The sequence below is a fragment of the Mustela lutreola genome, chromosome 15, assembly GCF_030435805.1.
Source record: "Mustela lutreola isolate mMusLut2 chromosome 15, mMusLut2.pri, whole genome shotgun sequence".
Taxonomy (NCBI): domain Eukaryota; kingdom Metazoa; phylum Chordata; class Mammalia; order Carnivora; family Mustelidae; genus Mustela; species Mustela lutreola.
The window spans coordinates 36,643,779-36,663,881 of NC_081304.1; the positions used below are offsets into that span (position 1 = coordinate 36,643,779).

Below are 20,103 nucleotides of genomic sequence, written 5' to 3' on the forward strand. Positions count from 1 at the left end.
TTCCTTTCTACATCCCTTCCTTCCTTGGCTTAATAACTTGCCAGGGCAAAATCTGTGAAATCTGTCTACCCCTAAGTATGCAGCCACTGAGGTTCTCTCAGCTTATTTTCTTTATATTGCTTGTTCTTACGTTGAAACCTGCCTTCACGATCTCCCAGTGATTAGGCAGGGGTTATGTTTAAACACCTGAAGCCATTAAGGCTTCTGTACTCTGTTCATGTGTCTGTGTGTAGGGTAGGGTAGCACATTCAAAGTTCAGGGCATTTTCAAGTCTGCTCTGGCTTTTACTTCCTACTGGGTGTTATCATGTCTACTCTGTGCATGCACACAACCTCAACCAGCAGTATGCTTGCTCCAACTATAAAACACCTCAGTCTAGTACAGCCACTGGCCCGCTGGACACAGCCAAGGCCAAGATAATCGTTTCCACTGACAACAGCAGGGGTCATGGGCATCATTCACCCCCCAAAGTGACTAAGCTCCCTTCAACCACAGCATCAAAACTGACAGTCCACCACTGGCAAAATCTCTACACCAACCAAACTCAGGGAAGGGAAGGGGAACAGGCCTAGGCAAGAACACCACCAACGCCTCCTGTTCTTACTGAATTTCAGCAGTTTTTCAAACAACCCTTTCTCAGATTGTTGTATGCCTTTTGGTTGATCTCAAGGCTGCTGAAATGGTTTTGTCAAGCCTAACAGCTGCTTTTTGAGTTAAGGATTTATTGATCCTTACTCAGCTATAACTGGAAGTCCTGCCTGTTTTAGTTTTGAGATGTAACTTCATACAATAAGGATCAAAAATCTTAAGTACACACTCAATTAATTTTACATATGTATATACCTGCATAACCAAACACTCCATTAAGATACAGAATATTGGGGCACCTGGGTGGCTCAGTGGCTTAAAGCCTCTGCGTTTGGCTCCTGGGATCCAGCCCCACATCGGGCTCTCTGCTCGGCAGGGAGCCTGCTTCACCCTCTCTGTCTGCCTCTCTGCCTACTTGTGATCTCTGTCTGTCAAATAAATAAATAAAATCTTTAAAAAAAAAAAAAAAAGATACAGATTATTTCCAGAGTCTCAGATGGCTCCCTTTCCAGTCAACATCCTCCCCAATATAAACACTATTCTGAACTCTTATCACTACAAATCAGTTTTGTCTGTTCTTGAACTTCACATACATAGGGTCAGTCTGAATGTATTTCATCAATACAGGGTCTATGAAATTCATCCTTGTGACAGACCAGTAGCTTGCTCATTTTCACTGCTGTGTAGTATTCCATTGTGTGCCTATCCCATAATTTATCTATTCTACTACTGATGGACATTTGAGTTTTTTATGACTCTTGATCATATTCATCCTTGTACTTGGTTTCTGGTGGACAAATGCATTCATTTCTTTTGGGTAAATACTTAGGAGTGAACTTGCTTATTGATAGAGTATGTGTATGTTTAACTTTAAAAGACACTTTAACTTTAAAACTTTTAACTTTAAAAGATGTTGATAGGGCGCCTGGGTGGCTCAGTGGGTTAAGCCGCTGCCTTCGGCTCAGGTCATGATCTCAGGGTCCTGGGATCGAGTCCCGCATCGGGCTCTCTGCTCAGCAGGGAGCCTGCTTCCTCCTCTCTCTCTCTGCCTACTTGTAATCTCTCTTTGTCAAATAAATAAATAAAATCTTTAAAAAAAAAAAAAAAAGATGTTGATAGAGTATGTGTATGTTTAACTGTAAAAGATACTGCCAGGAGCGCCTGGCTCAGTGGGTTAAAGCCTCTGCCTTTGGCTCAGGTCATGATCCCAGGGTCCTGGAATCGAGCCCGCATCGGTCTCTCTGCTCAGCAGGGAGCCTGCCTCCTCCTCTCTCTCTGCCTGCCTCTCTGTCAACTTGTGATCTCTGTCAAATAAATAAATAAAATCTTTTTTAAAAAATTTTAATAAATTAATAAATAATAAAAATAAAAGATACTGCCAAATAGCTCCCTACTTTTTTTTTTTTTTTTTTTTAAGATTTTATTTATTTGAGAGTGAATGAGAAAGAGAGCACAAGACCAGGTGGGAGAAGCAGACTCACTGATGAACAGGGAGCCAGATGTAGGACTTGATCCCAGGACTCTGGTATGATTACTCAAGCCAAAGCCAGATACTTAAACAGCTGAGCCATCCAGGCACCCCCCTCCAACAGTTATCTAAAGTGGTTGTGCCAAATTACATTCCTACCAGCAGTGGAGGAATTCCATGTCAGTCTTTCAATATTAACTTTTTTTTAAAGATTTTATTTATTTATTTCTCAGAGAGAGCGCAAGCGAGCACAGGCAGACAGAATGGCAGGTAGAGGGAGAAGCAGGCTCCCTGCTGAGCAAGGAGCCCAATGCGGGACTCCTCCCAAGACGCTGGGATCACGACCTGAGCGGAAGGCAGCCACTCTGAGCCACCCAGGCATCCCAATATTAACCTTTTTAATTGGAGTGGCACATAATCCATTAGAATCTTAATTCACAAATCGCTGATGATCAATGATATTGAACACTGTTAATAACTTACTTGCCATTTGGATATCTTCTTTTGTAAAATTCAAGTCTTTTCCTCATATTTCTATTGGGTTGGAATGTCTTTATAAGACATGGAAATATCAAGGAAATCAACAGGATGAAAAAGCAACCTACTGAATGGAAGATGATATTTGCAAATGACGTACCTGATGAGGGTAATTACAGCCACAGTATACAAAAAACTTGTACAACTCAACACCAAAAAACCCCAAATGATCCAATTAAAAAGTGGACAAAGAACATGAATAGAGATTTTCCCAAAGAAGAGATCCAGGTGGCCAACAGACCGGTAAGATCATCATCAACATCACTAATTATGAGGGAAATGCAAATCTCAAAACAATGAGATTATCACCTCACATCTGTCAGAATTATTTTTTTTTTTAAGATTTCATTTGTTTATTTGACAGAGAGAGAGAGAGAGAGAGAGCGTGCACGCACGTGAGCGTATGCACCAAAGCAAGGGGAGCGGCAGGTAGAAGGAGAAGCAGGCTCCCTGCTGAGCAGACAGCCTGATGCAGGGCTCAACCCCCAGGACTCTGGGATCATGACCTGAGCTAAAGGCCGACACTTAACTAACTGAGGCATCCAGGCACCCCTACAATGCCTCTTATTATAAAACCAAGTATTGACAAGGGTACAGAGAAAAGGGAGCCCTTGTGCACTGACGGGAGGAATGGAAAATGGAAAAACAGTATGGAGGTTCCTCGAAAAATTAAAAATAGATTGAAAATTTTAAAAATAAATTAAAAATAGAACTACCATACCACCCAGTAATTCTACCTCTGGGTATTTCCCCAAAGAAAACAAAAACACTAATTTGAAAAGATATATGCACTCCTATATTCACTGCAGTGCTATTTACAGTAGGATAAGGAAACAAGTATCCATCAACAGAAGAATGGATAAAGAAGATGCGATATACATCGACAATGGAACATTACTCAGCCATAAAAAAGGATGAAATCATGCTAATTGCAATGACATGGATGGACCTAGAAGGCATTATGGTAAGTGAAATAAGTCAGACAGAAAAAGACAAATACCTTATGATTTCTCTTATATGTGGAATCTAAGGAACAAAACAAATAAAACAGAACAAACTCATAAATGCAGAAAACAAACTGGTGGTAGCCAGAGGGGAGGAGATTGGTGGGAAGGGCAAAATAAGTGCAAGGAGATTAAGAGGTACAAACTTACAGTTACAAAATAAATAAGTCACAGGGATGCACAGGGAACAGAGTCAATAATCTGTAATTACTTTGTATGATAGATGGTAACTAGACTTATGGTGGTGTTCATTTCATAATATATACAAACACTGAATCACTATGTTGCACATCTAAAACTAATGTAATATTGTACATTAACTATAGTTCCATTAAAAAGAAGACATTAAAATACCTTTTTCTTATTGATGTACAAGATTCTAGAAGCAAGATATTTTATTCTGGTTTCACCAACTGACAAATGGGGGGGGGTCCAATATACTGAGGAAAAACAAGTGAAAAACTAAATGACATATATAGAGAGTTCTATAACAACCACAAAATACACATACATTGCAAGTGCTATAAAACCTTATCAAAACTGACCATATGCTAGGGGTACCTGGCTGGCTCAATCGGGAGAGCATGTGATTCTTGATCTCAGGGTTGTAAATTCAAGCCCCCACATTGGCACAGAGCTTATATAAAAATGAATATAAATAAATATAAAAGAAACTGATTCAAGTGAGTCCATAAAGTATCAACAAACTTCAAAGATTTGAAATTACCTAGAGTATATCCTCTGAATACAATGGATTAAACTAAAAACCAATGACAAAGATATTAAAATAGGTCCAAGTGGTTTTACTATATAGCCAGTGTCTTGAAATTAAGGACTCCATTTCGAGATAATTTTGGGTCAAAAAAAAAAAAATCACAATCAAGTTGAGCAAAATAGGTGGAGGCGGTCAAAAGGTACAAAGTTCCAATTATAAGATAAATAAGTCCTAGGGATATGATGGACAGGATGGTTACCATGGTTAACAAATAGTGTATTACTATATATTCGAAAGTTGCTAAGAGAGTAGATGTTAAATTTTCATCACAAGAAGAAAGAAAAAAATTCTAACTATGTGTGGTGATGGAGCTTAACTAAACTTATTTTGGTAATTATTTCATTATATAAGTATATAAGTTTTACATATATATACAAATATATAATATATAAATATAAAATCTTTATGCTATATACCTAAAACCAATACAATGTTGTATGTCAATCGTATCTCAAAAAATTAAAAAGTAATCACAATGAAAATAAGAAAATATCGGGACTCCTGGGTGGCTCAGTTGGTTAAGTGGCTGCCTTCAGCTCAGGTCATGATCCCAGCGTCCTGGGATTGAGTCCCACATCAGGCTCCTTGCTCTGCAGGGAGCCTGCTTCTCCCTCTACCTCTGTCTGCCTGTTCTCACTCTCTCTCTCTCTGACAAATAAATAAAATATTTTTTTAAAAAACGAAAATATCTTGGGACGCCTGGGTGGCTCAGTTGGTTGAGCAGCTGCCTTCGGCTCAGGTCATGATCCCAGCGTCCTGGGATCGAGTCCCACATCGGGCTCCTTGCTCTGCAGGGAGCCTGCCTCTCCCTCTGACTCTGCCTGCCACTCTGCCTGTGCTCGCTCTCGCTCTCTCTGACAAATAAATAAAATCTTTAAAAAAAAAAAAAAACGAAAATATCTTAAACTGAATGGTAATAAAGATATGTCACATCAAAACTTGGGGGAGGGGCGCCTGGGTGGCTCAGTGGGTTAAGCCCGCTGCCTTCCGCTCGGGTCATGATCTCAGGGTCCTGGGATCGAGTCCCGCATCGGGCTCTCTGCTCAGCAGGGAGCCTGCTTTCTCCTCTCTCTCTCTCTGCCTACTTGTGATCTCTTTCTGTCAAATAAATAAATAAAATCTTTAAAAAAAAAAAAAACTTGGGGGATATCAGACTCCTGGGTAGCTCAATTGGTTAAGTGATTGCCTTGGGCTCAGGTCATGATCCTGGAGTTCCAGGAGGAGTCCTGGGTACAGGCTTCCTACTCAGTGGGGAGTCTACTTCTCCCTCTGACCCTCCCCCATCTCATGCTCTCTCTCTCTTAAATAAATAAATAAAATCTTAAAAAAAAAAAAAAAACTTAGGGGATATAATAAGATGAACTGATGAATGGATACAGAGATACAGAAATGAATAGGTAAATAATAAAGCAAGTATAGAAAATGTTAATGGTAGAATCTAGATGATGAGTAAAATCTAGGCGTTCTCTGTAAAATGCTCTCAACTATGTTATATGCTTAAAATTGTTCATAATAAAATGCTGAAAAAAAACGTGAGATATAGCTAAGGATGATCTTCGAGGAAATTTGTAATCCTTAGTACATAGCTTAGAAAAGAAAGGGCTGATAATCACCTTTGTCAAAAGACTAGAAAAAAAAAAATTAAACCTGGGGTGCCTGGGTGGCTCAGTGGGTTAAAGCCTCTGCCTTCAACTCGGGTCATGATCCCAAGGTCCTGGGATCGAGCCCCGCATCGGGCTCTCTGTTCAGTGGGGAGCCTGCTTCCTCCTCTCTCTCTGCCTGCTTCTCTGCCTACTTGTGATCTCTGTATGTCAAATAAATAAATAAAATCTTAAAAAAAACAAAAACAAATTAAACCTGAAGGAAGTATAAAGAAGAGAATAAAGAGGACAGCAGACATCTGTGAAAGAGAAAACAAATGTACAATAAAAAAAAAAGAAAAGAAAGTTGGTTCTTTGAAAAAGTCAATTAAACTAATAAACTTCTATTAAGACTTACTAAGAATATGAGAAAATGCAGAGCACGTGGGTGTGTCAGTCAGTTAAGCACCTGCCTTCTGCTCAGGTCAAGATCCCAAGGTACTGGGATGGAGCCCATGTCAAGCTGCTTCTCCCTTTCCCTCTGTGGCCCACCCCCGCCACCCCGCTTGTATTCTCTCACTCTCAAATAAATAAATAAAATCTTTAAAAAAAGAAAAAAAAGAGTAAGAGAAAATGCTAGCTCAGTATCAGGAATGATGAAGAGGGAACTCATTACGAAGTTTATGCCAATAAATTTGAAAATTTGAATTGATAAATCCTTTCAAAAATAATTTTCTGTTCCACCCAGAAGAAAAAGAAATCTGAACTATCTTAATCTACTAAAAAGACGGACTATATATACAGAATTTAAAATACTATTACCAGGCGCCTGAGTGGCTCTGTGGGTTAAGCCTCTGCCTTGGGTTAAGTGAGTTAAGCCTCTGTTATGGTCTCAGGGTCCTGGGGTCAAGCCCCGCATTGGGCTCTCTGCTTAGCAGGGAGCCTGCTTCCCCCTCTCTCTGTGCCTGCTTCTCTGCCTACTTACGATCTCTCTCTTTCTGTCAAATAAATAAAATTTTTAAAAATAATAAAAAAATAAAAATAAAATACTATTACCTTTGTGACTGCCCCTGACCAATCTTACTATCTCTCCCTCGTGTTCAACAAATACCTATTGAGTGCCTACTATATGCTATAGAAAGTGCTGGGTATACAACTTCAAACAAAACACCTATGATCTCTGCCTTCATTTTAGTTACAGTGTGATAGAGACAAGCAATCAAATAAATATGCCAATGAAATTGTGATAAGTTCTTTGAAAGAAGAACAGAAAGAGTATGAATAATAAAAGCAGTCCTCTCTGAGGAAGTGATATTTAATCTGAAGCTTTAAAAAAAAGGGGGGGGGACGCCTGGGTGGCCCAGTTGGTTGGACGACTGCCTTCGGCTCAGGTCATGATCCCGGAGTCCCGGGATCGAGTCCCGCATCAGGCTCCCAGCTCCATGGGGAGTCTGCTTCGCTCTCTGACCTTCTCCTTGCTCATGCTCTCTCTCACTGTTTCTCTCTCAAATAAATAAATAAAATCTTTAAAAAAAGGGGGGGGGGTCTCAAGTAATCACTGGGAGAGTAAAAGAGAATCCAGGCAGAAAAACAAGCATGTGTGGCCCTCAGACAGGAAAGAATGGCACACCAGAGGAACAGAAAGACCAGTATGGGTGAAGAACTGTCGTTATAATGAAGCTGACAAGTCAGTCAGATCATTCAGGGCCCCAGGAAGTCAAGCTAAGAGTTCTAGTATCTTCTGCTGAGTGCAACAATGGAAAATCAGGAAGCAGAGAATCCAGCTAAGCAAGCATTCTAGAAGTCCAAACAAGAGTTAACGGGCTAAGGCTTAAACTAAGGTGATGGCAAGTGAATGTATTGAAGTAAATATTGGAGACAGAATCAACAGAACTGAAGGGCAATTCCCCAGGTTTCTGACTTAAGTAGAGTGACCAGAGGCAATATTTATAAGTCAGATAGGGAAGATTACAAAAGGATCAAATTTTTTGAGGATGGGAGAAATCAAGAATTCAGGTCTAAGGGGTGCCTAGCTGGCTTAGTCAATACAGCACACAACTTTTGATCTCAGGGTCGGGAGTTCAAACCCCATACTGCACATATAGCTTACTTTGAAAGAAAAAGTTCGGGTCGATTCACATTCTAGTAAAGACTTCACATAAACAGTTGAACGTATGGGATGGATATCATAAATAAAGGGAGTCACTGACATATAGACAATAGCAAAGGGAAGAGATTGTATAGGAAGAAAATGTATACCACATGAAAGGAAAAGAAGGTCCAAGACCAAGCAGGACTAACTGTTGGAAGTAACATGAAAAAGGAAGAGCCCTGGACTCCTGGGTGGCTCAGTCCGTTAAGCATCTGCTTTTGGCTCAGGTCATGATTCTAGAGTCCTGGGATTAATTCCAACTGGGCTCCTTGCTCAGTGGGGAGACTGCTTCTCTCTCTGCCTACTGTTTGTGCTATCCCTCTCTCCCTCTCTGCCAAATAAATAAATAAAATCTTAGAAAAAAGAAAGAAAGAAAAAGGAAAAGCTTGCAAAGGAGATTAGAGAGAGTACCGGGGAACAGAGGAGGAAAGATAAAAAAGCATAGTCTTCAGCAGAAAAGAGAAGGAGTGTGTTTCAAGGAAAAAGTAATTACCTGTACAGAGCTATTGAGAGGCCTGAGGATGAGAACTGAGAAGTACCCACTGAATTTAGCAATATAATAGTCACTGACGATTTTTAGTGTGAGCTGTTTTAGAAGCAGAGTACAGACTAGCGCAGCTTGAAGGAATGAGAGACAAGGAAGTTCCCAGAACTCTTCCAAAAATGTTGGCCATGACATGGGGCAATTACAGAAGTGGTCCAAAGGGAGTATGGCTATCAAAGAAGGATTTTATAAAGACGGGAGTCAGAGAATGCCTGAATGCAAATGGGAATGATTTAGTAGAAAAAAAGATACTTAAAATGTAAAGAAGAGGGACGCCTGGGTGGCTCAGTTGGTTGAGCAGCTGCCTTTGGTTCGGGTCATGATCCCAGCGTCCTGGGATCGAGTCCCACATCGGGCTCCTTGCTCAGCGGGGAGCCTGCTTCTCCCTCTGCCTCTGCCTGCCATTCTGTCTGCCTGTGCTCGCTCTCTCCCCCTCTCTCTCTCTGATAAATTAAAAAAAAAAAATTTTTTTTTAAAAACTGCTTTAAAAAAAAAAATGTAAAGAAGAAGAGAAAGGAGAAAGGATGTTGAGAAGTCCTTGTAACAAGAAGGAAACATGAGAATATGAGTGAATATACAAGTAAATTTGAAATTAAGTGTTGGAAGGAAGAATTTGTGGTGTAACAGAAAGTTAGAAAATAGGACACAAAGTTACAAATTCAAAGTATGTCTAGAAGGGACAGGGGCTAACTTAAGGGGGACTTACGGTTTGAGGACAATGGAGAAAGAATGCAATTGTTGCTATGAAAAATGAAAGGCCGAATAACCAGAAGAGAAAAACAAAATAGCAGAAGGAGTAAGGAAAATTTCACAGCACAGATTGCATTCAAGAAGGATCCTTAAAAGTGATGACCTGAAAGGATGAATGGAATTTCAACGGTCAGGGCAAGGGCATTCCAATAAGAAAACATAGCAGGGGAGGACAAGAGAGAAATCCTACTATGCCCTCAAGTAACTGCTTTATTTTCTTCCTTGCCATCAACTTCTTAAAAGGGTACACACTGTTGACATTACTATTCCTTCACCATTTATTCCCGACTTAATCTCTTGCCATCTACTAAACTGTTCATTCCAAGATCCTCTTGTGTACTAACTCCAGGGCTTTTGCTCGGTTTTTTATCTCTTAAAGCTTTTGCAACACTGTTGGTTACAGGTTACATCTTCCACCTGAAAATGATCTTTTCCTTGGTTTTCCTGCATGTTCCTTCTAGCTTACAGATCATTTTCTTTCTTCTTTTTCCCATTTCCTTCCATCTCAAACCAGAGATTTCCATAAGACACATTTCCCTTCTACCTATAAACTCTCCCTCACAGTGATCTAATCTACCTGCACAACTTTAATTTCAATGCTACAAACATTTACTAAGCATACTCTAAATGCCAGGTACTGTTCTAAACTCTGAGAAATTTCTCAGCTCAGGTTTCATATCAGATTCACCAGGAGAGTATTAGCATGTAGACTGTTGAGCTTAGTGACCAGAAACAGTCATTTATGCAGTCTGGAACAGGTCTTCTTAAAGCTCTACAGATGACTCTGTTGCACAGCCAAATCTAAATACTGTTTTCCATTTTATATATGTCTTTAGTGTGACAGGCAAGATGCTTAATGATCTCACCTTTTTCTTACCTGCCTCTTCTTCAGCGACACTCAACACCCTATTACATTCTGGTAATACTCAGTGACCTACAATCGCCTGAACATGCTAGATATCTCAGTCTGGTAGCTTTGCACATGTTGCCAACCCTACCATCACTAGTGTTCCTGCTACATATATGTACTTACGTCTGTTGCTTGCCGGTTTTCTCTTTATTCCTTTGAAACCCAGTTCAAACAAATCTGAGACATTATTAACCCTTACAGATCTCAACAAGCCCACCATAGTAATGATGAAAACTCTTTGTATTGGAAATATTGTTAAGAACCCGGCACGATGTTTGGCTAGACACCAAAATATACTACTTGTAAAAGGGACCAACTGAAGTAATGCTAGATGAGTAATGCTAAGGATGATCAGTTTACTATTCAGAAAGATTCCAATGGTCATGTGGGGCTTATTATACTGACGGGGGAAAGAGACTGGAGAAGAGCTAAAATACCATTGTGATAATCCAAATAATAAAAGAACAATGGCAGTAGCAATGGAAAGAAGGGCATGGATTCAAGAATTACTGAACATGGATGGCTGAGTTGATTAAGTGTCTGCCTTCGGCTCAGGTCATGATCCCAGGATCCTGGGACTGAGCCCCACAATGGGCTCCCCTGCTGAGCAACTCCCTCTTCCTTTTTCCCCTTCTCCCCGCTCATTCTTTCTCTCTCTCTAATAAATAATAAAATCTTTTAAAAATTTATTAGGGTATAGCATCAATAAACATACCTAATTAGGTGTGAGGTGGGGAGGAGAGAGGACTCTCACATAACACCCATATTTCTGGGTGGGGAGACGAGAGGAAAGGCAGTGTTGTTAATTAAGGTAGATCAAAAGAGAGGATGTAGCCCAAGAGAAGAAGGCTACAGCCAGGAAGTTTTGCAGAAAATCAACAATTCAGAGGCATGTGAAAAAAGCCAACCCTATTCAAGAACCTGAGAAGGAAGGGTCAGAAAGGTGAATTGGGAGAGAGTGTTAATAAAACATAAGAAGTAGTTGGAAGAATGAGTGAAAAGTCAACACTGTTAAATCTGCCCATGAGGAGGTCACCAGTGAGTTTTCTAAGCGTGGTTTCAGAGAAGTGGTAGGAGCAGAAGCCAATGGCAATAGAGTAAGAAGCTAATGAAACTACCAGATGACAGTAGCAAACTGAGCTGGTCCACTGTTCTGTCTAAAAACACACAAAAATGATGATAAAATAACAAAAAAAGCATAAAGACATAAGAACAAAGAAAATGAAAGAGGAATCCCCAACAGATACAGGTGTCAAAAAATTGCAGAAAACAGAAAGTGGATGGTCAAGAAGTAACTACCTCAGAGACCAAAGAGCCTACTATAGGAAAAGCCACTTAGAAAAAAAGGATGATTCCACTTTAGCACACTGGAAAAGCACAGGAATTAGAATCTTCCAGTAGATCTCTCTTAGCAAGAGTGAAGACAGAGCTGAAAACCAAATAAAATCTGTAGCTTGCTTTAAAGTATCGTACCAATGTTAACTACTTAATTTTAATAAATATAGGGTTGCTAGATAAAATACAGGATGCCCACTTAAATTTTGCATTTCAGGCAAATAATTTTTTACGAAAGAATGTCTAATGCAGTATTTGCAGCAATTTTTTTTAATACATCATTTATCTGAAATTCAAAATTAACTAGGCCCCATGTATTTTTATTTGCTACATCTGACAACTCTAGATAAATGTATTATGATTATGGAAAATATTAATAGTAGTGGAAGGTGAGTGAATGATACATAGGAACTCTGCTAAGTCTTTGTAACTTTTCTATAAATCTAAAATTATTTCAAAATGAAAAGATGAAAAAAAATGAAGCTTACAAAGACTTTTAATGATGTGAGAAAGTGCAGTTCTACGAAAAAAGCAAAAAACAGGACTGTGTATTCATTATGATATTCATGTATGTGTTTTTTAATGAAATTTATCTTTATGGGGTAAAAATCACTAAAAGAAACATCAAATATTAATAGCAATTATCACTGGACAATCATATTCTGGATTGTTTGTATTTCTACATGCTTTCTGGATATCCAACTTTTCTATAAGTATATATCTAACAATTTTAAAATTTTAGAGTAGTAAATGCAAACTTTACTTGTAAATTTATGTTCACAGAAGAAAGGAGGGGAGAAATGTGTGGATTACACTAGAAGAATAAAAATAATAAACACTGTCAAGTGGCCATCCTAAGCCCTACTTACCATATTCATAATTTCATTTCTACAATTAGCTACGTTTACAGAACAAACTCTGGGAAATTATAATACGTACACAGACAGCTCCTGTTTTCTGAATGGAAAGAGTGGGTGGGAAACAGAGCAAACTATTGCCTTCAGAGAAAGAGTAGCAAGTTGCTGATCTCATAATGACCTTCTCTGTCTACTCACTTCTGAGGCACCATGGCAACTGGGAACCTCAGAATATCAAGGAAGGAGCATTGAGAGGAAAGGGGTTGGAAAGCTGCTGGGGGAAGGGAGAAAGCTCAGGAAAGCTGAATGAGAAATGTGAAGAAAGCCAAACCATAAGAACACTCACAGGCCCAACTACAAGCAAAGCTATAATATAAACTCAAAACTAGAACCAAAGGCCTGGAGATAGATGAGCCAAAGATAGGAAGGAAAAATAAAATTTCCTACCTTCTCAATAATGGTTATTCTTAACATCTAAATTATAACACTGACACTATATGTGTACTATAATTAAAGCCTTTCAAATTTCAAATTCAAAACTAAATATCTAAGTTTTAAATGCTAAAAAAGACTTGAAAAGGTTTTTCCTGTCAAAAAATTTTACCTTATGAGAGCATTTCTTCATAATAAATAATATCATATTACATAGTATGGCACATTTTACTTTTCCAAAAGCTTCTGCAGATATTATTTAACTTCACCTCTATTATTGGATTTAAACAGAATCACTTCAAACTCAGGAGTTTAAAGTGAGAGACTAAAATGGAAAGAGAATTTCTTGCCAGGTTAAAAACATACACAGCTAAAACTAAAAAGCTTTGTCTTTCATAGCTTTTGATCAAATCACACTGTAATTTATAATGTCCACTTTAATTTTGATTATAAAAATCATTAAAATATCATTTGTGCAAGACTACATTGCTTTGCTATAAGTGCTATAACTGTAAAAAATGCAAAGTGGTAAATTATCCTTTACTTTTGCTTCCATTTCTCTCTATACCACCAAACTCTTACCAGTAGCTATATACTTTCATGACGGCTAGGCACTGTCACAAAAAAAAAAAAAAAAAAAAAAAAAAAGAGGGGGCGTGGCAATACAATATTGGGAAATTTAAGAGACAGAATACACCCTTGTGGTCTTAGATTGGATACTGTTTGGATAAACCAGCATTTTGGAGTCAACTGCAGAAACTGGAATATGGTGTGTATAGTAAAAGAGATGAAAATTTATTGAAATAGAAAATTGGGAATTATTGACCCCAAAAAAGTACAGATTATAAAACAGTGTATACAGGATGATCCCATTTCAGTAGAAAGAGATGCATATTTTTATTATATGCATATATATATTATATGCATCTATATATGCATAGAAAAGGATCCAGAGGGACGCCTGGGTGGCTCAGTTGGTTAAGCAGCTGCCTTCGGCTCAGGTCATGATCCCAGCGTCCTGGGATCGAGTCCCACATCGGGCTCCTTGCTCCGCAGGGAACCTGCTTCTCCCTCTGACTCTGCCTTCCACTCTGTCTGCCTGTGCTTGCTCTCACTCTCTCTCTCTCTTACAAATAAATAAATAAAATCTTAAAAAAAAAAAAAAAAAAAAAAAAGAAAAGGATCCAGAAGATTAAACAATGGTATTAGCAGGAGTAATTTCTGGGTGGGGGATATACAAAGCTTTATTTTTGCCTTCTTGTGTTTTGTTTCTAGGTTTTTTTTTTACTGCTTCTCTCTTTTTTTAAAATAAAGATGTTATTTATTTGGCAGAAAGATCACAAGTAGGCAGAGAAGCAGGCAGAGAGGGAGAGAAGGAAGCGGGATCCCTGTTGAGCAGAGAGCCCAATGCGGGGCTTGATCCCAGGAACCTGAGATCACAACCTGAGCCAAAGGCAGAGGCTCAACCGACTGAGCCACCCAGGCGCCCCTTTTTACTGCTTCTTTAATAAAGCAGTATTTAGAAATATATTTTCTTTTTTTTTTAAGATTTTATTTATTTATTTGACAAACAGAGATCACAACTAGGCAGAGAGCAGGCAGAGAGAGGGGGAAGCAGGCTCCCTGCTGAGCAGAGAGCCCGATGCGGGGCTCGATTCCAGGACCCTGAGATCATGACCTGAGCCAAAGGCAGAGACTTAACCCACTGAGCCACCCAGGCGCCCCTAGAAATATATTTTCTAATTTCAATATTTTCTGACTTCTTTATCTTTAAGGATTTTATTTATTAATTTTATTAGAGAGAGAGAGAGAGAGAGCCTGCATGCAAGCAGAGGGAGGGGCAAAGGGAAAGGGAAGAGAGAGAATCCCAAGCAGACCCTGCACTGAGCAGAGCTCAACAAGGGGCTTGATCTCACAACCCTGAAATCATGACCTCAGCTGAAACCAGGAGTCGGATGCTTAACTGACTGAACTCCCCCAGGCACCCCTAATTTCTCTTTTTAATAAGGTTAACAATTAGAGGAAAACCACTCAAAGAGAACAAAAGCGCATCTACTACACCCAAGGTTCCAGTTTAGCATCGTGACTGACAGTATGGGCTCTGACTGGATTCAATACACAGTTAGCTGTGTGACCCTGGGCATATGATTTAACCTGTGTTTCAGTTCCCCATCCATAAATTGTGGAGAATGGCAGTACATTATTCAGCTCATGAGGTTGTTGTAAAAATTAAGTATGGTACTCCACATAAAGAAGAGCAGGCATCTAGCATACAGTAAAGCACTTGATGAACTTATCAATTATTACTATTATTATTCTAATTAGTCACTGAGAAAACAAGATTGCCATTTCTCACAGATAATGTGAAAAATAAGATAGGATGTAGCAGCAATACATCAGCTTTCTCTCTCACTATTCTTGTCCCCTAAATTTCTAAATTCCCTTCTTAATCCAAAGGGAGCAAAAGCTGAAAGCCTCTCACAGATCCTCTCAGAATCTCACCTCATTGCTATTTCCTCTGTATCCGATGAAGGTCGATACAGCTCTATAGGTTTTTAAATGCCAGTATAATTAAATGTACAGTGTTCTATTAGTTTGGGGTGTACAGTGACTCAATAATTCCATTCATTATTCAGTGCTGATCACAGTAAGTATATTCTTAATTTCCTTCACCTATTACACCCATCCCCCCACCCACCTCCCTCTGTGTTTTTTTTTAAAAGTCTATGACCAGGGGATACCTGGGTGGTTCAGACAGTTAAGCGTCCAACTCTTGATCTCATCCCAAGGCACCCCATGCTACTTGGTTTTAGATGACCTCTAGTAAACACCTCTTAGGAATGCACCAGCCCCTTTAATCTACAAGGTCTGTAAAAGATTAGATTATTCATTCAGGAAGGTAATCTTGAACTCAACCAATCTCTAACTCTGGGTTCAAAGAGTGAAAAAGAATATCTTAACCAGTATCCTCATTTTCACAGATGTGGAAAATGAGTCCAAAGAGGTAATTTTTATGAATTATCTGTAGTCACATATCTAATTGGTGGCAGATGCAAGAATAGAGATCTCTCCAATATCAAGTGAATTTGACTCAATTTAAATTAACCCCAAGGATACTACATCCACAAATGACTTAGAAATGGATCAGTGGAAAACATGTGTTCTATTTTGGAACATTTGGTAGCTGAGAAGCAGGCGCAAACTCCTCCCCAGGCCACTGAACACACTTCAATCCACTGCTTCTCCATGAGCTATTGGCATGAGTTTTGCAACAGTAGTGATAGCAAGAAAATTCTCAGGCACTCATACCATAGACCACACAGTCTTTGCAATAAGAAACATTGACTTTGAGAACAACTTGGCAACTACAGGCTGCCTTGCAAATCATTGGCTGAGTTTCCTATAATGGTGTTTATGTCACCATTGCCAAACACAATTTCCTAATCCAATGAATGGACAGTTTGTTTCACATGGTCTCAGACTGGACAAATTTCTCAAGCTGCTGTGTGACTTTAAGGATTTAGATTTAACCCAGTCTTTCTCAACAGGGGCATTATGACATTTTGAGGACAATTCTTGGCTATGTGAGATTATCTAGCATACTGAAGAAGGTTTAGAATCATCGGTCCTCTGTCCTTCAAATGCAAGTGAACAGGAGTAGACCTCCCTCATCCGTGGTTCCTCACATTCCAAGGTTTAATTTACCCACAGTCAACCGCTGTCCAGAAGCAGATGACCCTTCCCCTGACACAGCATGAGAAGGTCAACAGTAGCCTAAAGCTATGTGACAATGCCTACATCATTCGCCTTACTTCATCTCATCACCTAGGCATTTTGTCCTCTCACATCCTCACATGACTGATAAGATTGATGAGAAGGGTGAAATTGGTATAATGTGATTTCTGAGAGAGAGAAATTACATTCACATAACATTACAGCCTATTGTAACTGTTCTATTTTACTATTAGTTATTATTGTTAATCTTTTAACTGTGCCTAACTTACAAATTAAACTTTAACATAGGGGGGCACCTGCCTGGGTGGCTCAGTGGGTTGGGCCGCTGCCTTCGGCTCGGGTCATGATCTCAGGGTCCTGGGATGGAGCCCCTCATCGGGCTCTCTGCTCAGCAGGGAGCCTGCTTCCTCATCTCTCTCTGCCTGCCTCTCATCTGCCTGCTTATCATCTCTCTCTGTCAAATAAATAAATAAAATCTTAAAAAAATAATAATAAACTTTAACATAGGTATATACGTGTAGGGAAAAAACATAGTATATGTAGTATTCAGAACTACCTGCAGTTTCAGGCATCCACTGGGGTCTTGGAATGGATCCCCTGTAGTTCCACCAGTCACAACCTTCACACATTTACAAAGACCTCAAAGGGTAAGATATCACCACCAGTACTAGCCTTCAGGTCAACCATTAAGTGAACTATAAAGTTATAAGAAATATTTACATAAAGACTTGACCTCTAAAAAAAGACTTGACCCTTTTTATCTGCCACTAAATACTGCCCTCTATTCCCCTTTGAGCCCAGAGATTAGATAAAATCCTTCATTCATCAACTCCTGAAAACCAACTTTGGCTGAAATAGCTAAATAATTAAGACACGTTTGTTGTTAGGGAAATAGAGTAGAAAAGTTACTGAAATGGAATCAGGGCACCTGACTTTGAATTTCAGTTTTCTGGCTATTCACTCTTAGGCAAGTTATTGCCCCTCTTTAAGCCTTAGTTCTCTCATCTACTTGAAGAAAAGCTATTAGGCTACATTATTTCTCTGGTTCATTGCAGTTCTAGGAATCTATGACATAAAACATAATTAACTGGCTTAACTCTTTTCTTCTCACCTCCACATAGCTTAAAGGGGTGACCACCAACTTACTACCTCATCGTTCAGAAGCAAGGACCCCAAAGTCCCAGGAGAGTCACATTCAGCCAGAGCCAGTGTGGGATTTTACTATACAGTCTATATCTTGAATATATTAAAAGAAGCTTAATTATTTTATGATCCATCAATAATAGAAGCACCGAGATAATAACACCAACAGCCACTCTAATTAATGTTTATCTCTGCCAGAACTATCATCTCAACCCTGGCTGTATATTAGAATGATCTGGATAGTTTTAAAAAAAAAGAAAAGGCCCCAGCTCCAAATCAAGCCAATATCAAATGATTCAGAACCTTTGGAGATGGCGCTCATTTCTTAAGGCCCCACCAAGTGATTATGACATACAGTGAAAACCAAGAACCATTAATCCAGGCCCTTTATTTCAAGAAATGCAAAGCAAATGACCAAAGGTCAATATATCTCATACTGTTTGTATAATCAAACATCAATAAATAAGAATAATCCAGTGTTAATATTTACTGACATTCTCAATTACATGTAAAGAATTCCATTTTTAGAGAAAAAGGACAGGTCTATAATCACCCTTTGCTCCTGCCACAGGTTGTTATTGAGGACTGACCCTGCCAGAAATAGAATATATCTTTTTTACATGATAAAGCACTTCAAAGATAGATTACTATAAATTTGCCCAATCCTGCAAAAAGTCCTATCACTCATTAAGATAGTTATGACATTAGTCAAAGTAGTACAGAAACCAAATTCCTCAACCTCTCACTGACTAGATGTCACTAAAAGACCAAGTATGTAGAATGAACAGGAAAAAGCTGAGAGGAACGTTTAGGAAAAGACACTTTGAAAACTGCACTTCCAAAAAAAAGAAAGAGAGAAAGAAAAGAAAACTGCACTTCATACAAAGTACATTTATTCATCAAAGCTTCAAGTCCAGTGATGCAGGAAAAGGTGGCACAATCTTGGCTAAAATTATTCTTGCTCTTTCCAGAACAGAATCAGTGAAACCAAAAGGTCATGTTAGATAAAGAAAGCATTAAATTTGTCTTACCTCATGTGTAAAGCCAAGCCGTCCTGTAGGCTGGAGATCCCCAAATCAGAGAGTGTATCTGAGCCAACAGAAGCTGGTGATAGAGAGCCCTCCTTCTCCTCCAGCAGATCCAGCTTCACCAGGCTGCTAATTTCATCCTCTGAGTTATCTTCAGACACAGAACCAATTATGAATCGGGAATGCTGGTTCAGCTCCATAGGTTTGCCCAAGGGGGATGGTTCATCCATTATTCCTTCAAAATGAGCTCTCAGAGCTATGAGGAAAATGAGGGAGAAAAGCAGGTTATGGATAATAACCTATATCAAAGGACAACCATAGATTATACCTAATGTACTACAGCTGGCACTTGGAAGCAATGTGTAGTTTGAGAACTAGTTTCTTTGGCTATTCTATTTCACAGCTTCTGTTTTCTACAAGGAAGGAAAATACAGATCATGATAACCATGCCTAAAAAAAAATTAAAATTAGCTTCCTCTTCCTCAAAGGAATCTCTCTCAAAAAACTATAAGCCAAAGGGCACCTGGGTGGTTCAGTCATTAAGCATCTGCCTTTAGATCAGGTCATGATTCTGGGGTCCTGGGATTGAGCCCCGCATTGGGCTCCCTGCTCGGCGGGAAGCCAGCTTCTCCCTCTCCAACTCCCCCTGCTTTTGTTCCCTCTTTCACTGTCTCTCTCTCTGTCAAATAAATAAAATCTAAAAAAAAACAAAACAAAACTGTAAGCCATTCCCAATCTCTTTATCAATTTGGTAATGTCCAAAAAATAATTATGATCAAGGGAAAGACCTCTGCAGTAGGTGAAATCTGATACTGTGACTGATACTCATCTGATACTCATGATACTGTGACTTCAGTTGTCAGTACTGGGGAGAATGCAGGAAAAGATTTCCAGAGAGTCACGGTCATTTCAGACTAGGTATTTAGAGTCAACTATATAACTATCACCTCATTCCAACAGTACACTGACAGGTTGTGAAGTCTACAGAAGTGTATTTTTATGTAAATATATACACATAAAATATACTGACATTGATATATATGCCGACATTGAGATATACATATATATATGTGTGTGCTTTAAATTAAACTCCAGATAGGTTTTTAATGTTGTTGTTAGGATTTTATTTATTTATTTGACAGACAGAGATCACAAGCAGGCAGAGAGGCAGGCAGAGAGAGAGAGGGAAGCAGGCTCCCCACTGAGCAGAGAGCCCGACACGGGGCTCAATCCCAGATAGGTATTTTTTTAATAGAAAAAGAAAA

The 20,103-nt window shown here is 39.1% G+C and overlaps 1 protein-coding gene across 8 annotated transcripts in view; it reads right to left on the minus strand.

Annotated features, from left to right (window-relative positions):
• The window catches only part of ACACA (acetyl-CoA carboxylase alpha), a 285,737-nt gene that overhangs the window by 202,388 nt on the left and 63,246 nt on the right, over positions 1-20,103 (minus strand). For all 8 annotated transcript variants that reach the window (XM_059149711.1, XM_059149709.1, XM_059149710.1 and 5 more), the window contains one exon: positions 18,842-19,094. In XM_059149711.1, the coding sequence (XP_059005694.1) occupies positions 18,842-19,068 (227 nt within the window). In that variant the 5' untranslated portion in view covers positions 19,069-19,094. The remainder of the gene's footprint in view (positions 1-18,841; positions 19,095-20,103) is intronic.